General features: G+C 37.9%; 1 protein-coding gene and 2 non-coding genes across 3 annotated transcripts; 2 read left to right on the top strand and 1 right to left on the bottom strand.

The window, feature by feature from the left end:
- Positions 1–1008: 1008 nt before the first annotated feature.
- LOC136773635 (calaxin-like) lies at positions 1009–1853 on the bottom strand. Its single transcript, XM_066727438.1, has 4 exons — positions 1727–1853; positions 1424–1665; positions 1256–1366; positions 1009–1194 (listed from the first exon to the last, which is right to left on the bottom strand). Exons 1-4 carry the CDS (start codon positions 1851–1853, stop codon positions 1009–1011), a joined length of 666 nt encoding a protein of 221 aa, XP_066583535.1.
- A 335-nt stretch (positions 1854–2188) lies between these two features.
- Positions 2189–2262, top strand: TRNAI-AAU (transfer RNA isoleucine (anticodon AAU)). The gene has a single exon. It is a non-coding gene; the product is annotated as a tRNA-Ile (tRNA).
- Positions 2263–2930: 668 nt separating this feature from the next.
- Positions 2931–3004, top strand: TRNAI-AAU (transfer RNA isoleucine (anticodon AAU)). Its single transcript has one exon. It is a non-coding gene; the product is annotated as a tRNA-Ile (tRNA).
- The last annotated feature ends 1906 nt before the right edge of the window (positions 3005–4910 follow it).

The following is a 4910-nucleotide window of genomic DNA, read 5'->3' as shown; positions in this document are numbered from 1 at the left end:
AAATCTCTTGGGTAGACATCACGTACATGCGTACTTACGAGTTTCGCCATGGAAACACAAGCCCGTGGCGTGTTTTCTCAGCTGGTGCCCTAACTCTCGATCGTCCTGCGCCGTGCGTATACCTCTGCCAGTCTTGGAAGATCCTTTTAGGACACGGTCGGCTACCCACAAAGAGCCTGGCCTTTCATACGCACGTTATTATACTCTTTACACAATATCGTTTCACCCCCGCCCTCGTAGACCTCCTGTACACCACATAGCCAGACACATTGTTCACGACCTGCATCGTGCAATCCGACGAAAGACTCGAGATTTCTTCTTTAATTTGTTGTTATAGCTGCTTGAAACCTACTTCCATGCTTTCATCCCCCAATACTACCATCTTCAAACATTCATTATGTTTTTTGTAACACGTAAGTTGGCCACAACGCCACTGGGCTACGTTATGTCAGCACGACCTCTCTCCACCTCCTCAACCCCTTTTGCATCTCCATCTTCCCTCCTAATAATAGTACTTTTTTAAACCTATACTTCTATACTTGTTTAAAGAAGTAATAAATTATTTACCCTAGAACTACAAATGTTTATTTTGACCGAAATATAAATCAATTTTGTGTCCATTAGACACATCGAGTTTAGATCGCTTTTGGCGTACAGCTCGTAGCTACTATTGAACGACCCAATTTTCTCGCACGTTTAGACTGACGAGATTGAATTATGGTGTTATCGCGGTCCATTAGCAATTGTTTGCAAAGGAAGCGAGTCAATCTTCATCGTGCGATGAATCGTGAAAGCCGCACGGTTCATCGAACGCCTCGAGAATTTACTGGAGCATCCCTTATTTCTAAGAAGGATTTCTTCTGTTTCATTTAACACGTTCACTCGTTCATCGGTGCGAACTAACATATTTTGGCCTCTGTAACTTGATTTTATCGCAGTACTCGAGGGACGTGAAAGCTTCAGAAATAAGATACATAGAAATTTTGGTAAATATTAAAGTATCGTAAATCAATATCTCGTCGGGGTATCGGTAAATGTGTTTAGAAATGCTTGGCGGGCTGGTCTAGTGGGGAAGACTGGGCCCATGCATTCTAGATATAAAGGATTTTTTCTCACTGCTGCTGCAAAATCCTCATCCGAAACAAACCCGTCTCGATCCACGTCTATCTTCTTTAACAACAGCTCTACTAAATCCTACAAATTTAGAATCGTATTAATTCTCTCTTTTAAAATTAATTCTTTTATTTCTATTTACTTTCACAGCTTGTTCGGTATCTTCGTTTTCCGGTAATCTGAAGATGCAACCTCTCAGCATTTGAAAAATGTTCTCCTTATTTAATTTGTTCGTTTTCCAGTAATCATAAACCTGGATATTTATATTTTGTTAAAGAGAGAATAATTTTGCTTTCACATGTCGAATTACCGAGAATGCAAAACGTATCCTTTCGTCGAGAGTGCCCCTCAGTACCACAGACATTCCTTCAACCCAGTCTACATAATTGATTTGCAATGAATTGCTCTTATCAAAAGTTGAAAAAATTCTGTCTATCAATAAATGACGCTTGTTGTTCGTTAGATCTAGTCCAGCATGATATATATCATGAAACACGTATCTATTCATCGGTCCTTTTGTTTCTACAATTTTTCTGTGAATTATTGCCAGTGCTAAAAATAAAATATCTTATTAATTTTATAAAATAATTTATTAAATCAAATCGATTATAACCTTCAACTTCTCGATAACTAAAGTGTGTGGTCTTTGCCAGTTTTTTAAACGTAGATGCATTTTTTCGTCTAAACACAGTTTCCCTAGAATAATTATTCAGGAGATCCACTGGTAAATCTCTTGGCATTTTGATAATTTTATTCACAAAAAAAAAATAAAAAAAGTACCATCAACCGAATAAGTATAACCACATTCAATGAATATAAGGAATAAAAACAGAACAAGTAAATAATAAGTATTTAATAAAGCAGTCTATGCTATTGGCTGAGATGAAAAGCGCTAACTGGCAGATCCAATGAGGCTATGCGTACTGACTACTGAGTATTATATATTTACACGAAGCTTATCAATTGTTCAGAGTGGGCAGAGAGCAGCTGTTTATATAGTACTATTGTATAACTGGTCACTATCAAACAGTTCGCACACCAGTCCACTGACGGCGCTGAGCAACCGCAGCACAGCGGCCCATTAGCTCAGTTGGTTAGAGCGTCGTGCTAATAACGCGAAGGTCGCGGGTTCGATCCCCTCATGGGCCACATTTTTGCATCCCTAATCAGTACTACTATTTTTTTAATATTAAACGCGTAAATCTGAAAAATAGAACGTCGGACCATTAATTCGGTTGGCTAAATTTTATTTCAGTATAAAGTATACATATGCATATACATGTATCATTGTTTTATCTCTTTGCATTTTTATAATATCGCGCTCTATGTCAATCGATTGTGTTTGGCCGCATTCCATAAGAGCCCGTGTATATAATCTGCTAATTTTCAGGTCGACTATTGTCGCAAAATGGTCTGGGAAAAATATAAAAAAATCAGGATCATTTTCGAACATAGTAAAAAATGAATTCTCTTGTTCTCTTGCTTAATTATCTGCATTTTTGCGTAACCCTTGAACTTCCTTAACAAATAACAGACAAATAAGCCTTTGGGCCTATTGCTTAAACCAGTTTCTATTCAATAATATTATAGCTATTTTTTTCTCTAACATTTTTGTACAACTTTCAGTCTTGCGTTTATTTGAAATAGAAAAAATGTGTTTGATGGAAGGGAAAGTTAATTAGAACATTTTGCTAATGTAAAAGTCATTAGTTCAATCCTCCCTTATAAACTACATTTTTTTTATCATCCACTATTACTATTATTTATAATTCCACGTGAAAATGCGGAAAATGCAAACATCTCAGGATTGCAAGATTGGCCCATTAGCTCAGTTGGTTAGAGCGTCGTGCTAATAACGCGAAGGTCGCGGGTTCGATCCCCTCATGGGCCACGATTTTTTTTTATCATGAATCATTGTCTGTGTTTATATTTATAAGTCAACAGGGAAATGTTGAAAATATCGAAGAACAAAAATATCGGCCTCTTATATTTAAAAGGGATTATATTTTTCTCATTGAACGTTCAAACATAATTAATTTTATAATATTAATAAATTTAACTTTAAATTGGACAATAAAAATAAGAATATGATGAATATCCAAAAATAAAAATTTCATACTGCTGCCTATGTTTTATCCATTCTACACTCTCTGCAAACTTCTCCGTCCTCTCTGCTCTACACGACTCTGTCGTTCACCCGTTTCTTTTACAAGTGTTGCGATGAAGTTTAGTTCTCGCAATATGCGTATATCGCGTGATCGTCCCCGCTATGTTGATAAACGCATGCGAGTCATAATCAGAAATGTGAACACTCCATTAACACTAGATTGCCTGAAGAAGTCATTTTGACTGCTTTTTGACTTCTGTTAGAGAAAAATATGTATATAATAATAGAATTTCTTAGGATTTTAAGACTTTAGACAAGCTTATGTATAAAAAGTCTTAATATTCTTAGAAATTCGATTATTATAAAGACTTTTTTTCTAACTGAAATTAAAAAGCAGTCAAAATGACTTTATTTCTTCAGGCAATCTAGTGTTAAGTCGCAATAGTTCCTATGTCTCTACTTGTAAAATTTGGAAAACGGTAACTCGATGGAGTACTTTATTTAAAAAAAAACGTTAACAAGTGGTTCAACGGCTAGAATGTAGCGAAAGGATCGAAGAAAAAGAGTTCCAAAATAAATAAAAGAAACCTTTGCAACAGCCACAAATTGTAAATATGCATGTATGTATATCGATAAAGAATGAATAAATCTATGTATATTGATGTTTAAAAACTAAAGTTCAATCACCAGATAGATTTATATACTTCTTGTATTAATTTTAAAAAAACTGCAGCGGAATTATTTCACATGAAAAATTTCTTATGCATTCGTCGAATGATTAAAGTCGGGCGGTTGAGAAAATTATGTATCGGAAGAAGGGGTGCGGCGTGGCGGTAGCAATAAAGGATTATTGCGGCGAGATAATAAACGCTTTACCAAATTTCAGTTTCGGCCTCGATGAGACTCCAGGGTCGATATCGTTTCACGGTAGCCGTCGAGCGTTGTAAAGGAAGCCAATAAAGTTGCTCCTAAGTATATCTAATGACATCATTTAATGGACGAGCGCAATAAACTGGTACAAAGCCCGGGGGATTTCGTCGAGGATGTAAAAACGGAGGTTGTACAGGGCATAAGAAGCGAAGCTCCCGCGGCCTTCGGGAATTTAGTAGGAATACTGCGCGTTAACAAAAAGAGAAAGAATGTATGCCGCACGACCGAATCCTTTCTGCTGCCACTCGTGGTGGATGGAGGGACGGGGGGCTTACCTCAATAGCCTGTTTTCTTCCCTAGCAGAAAACCCAATAAGTAAAAAGTAAGGCTGAATAGGGAAGAAGGAGGTGAGAGGGAGTGGGGGAGAGAGAGAGAGAGAGATAATTAACTCGCAGGCACGGATAATCAGTTTGCAAAAGGCGCTGCGAGATCTTTTTGGTTCCATATATATATATATATATATATATTAAGAGCCTTTTGCGGATCGGCAGAATAGGAAAGGGAAAGAGCGGACGGATGATTTTCGAGGTGGGCCAAACGTGCTTCGCAGAAGTCGGAGAAGCGATCTCTGCGGGCCGAGTGAGAATGGAAAACGGGAAGAGTGTGAGAAAGTTGTTGGCCGAGGGAGCGTCCCGGCCGGAGATGGTTTTGCATGGTGGACCACGGCTGTAATCTTGGGCTATCTAACGTTGTAAACGTAGCGAGGTGATGATTTGCGACCTCCCTGCAGCTGCGCAAGAGGGGAAAGGAAGCAAGCAGA

The sequence above is a fragment of the Prorops nasuta genome, unplaced genomic scaffold (assembly GCF_024137725.1).
Source record: "Prorops nasuta isolate Cenicafe-Biocafe unplaced genomic scaffold, Cenicafe_Pnas_1.2 PNAS00005, whole genome shotgun sequence".
NCBI classification, from domain to species: Eukaryota; Metazoa; Arthropoda; class Insecta; order Hymenoptera; family Bethylidae; genus Prorops; species Prorops nasuta.
Note: the sequence above shows the minus strand (reverse complement) of the source record. Positions and strands in the feature narration are given on the sequence as shown.

Bases quoted from the DNA above. Each gene is read 5' to 3' on its own strand.
- LOC136773635 (XM_066727438.1), bottom strand. From the start codon at position 1,853: ATGCCAAGAGATTTACCAGTGGATCTCCTGAATAATTATTCTAGGGAA. The intron at 1,666-1,726 runs GTTATAATCGAT...TTTTATTTTTAG, and splicing joins TAGTTATCGAGAAGTTGAAG to CACTGGCAATAATTCACAGA. The intron at 1,367-1,423 runs GTAATTCGACAT...ATAAATATCCAG, and splicing joins GGATACGTTTTGCATTCTCG to GTTTATGATTACTGGAAAAC.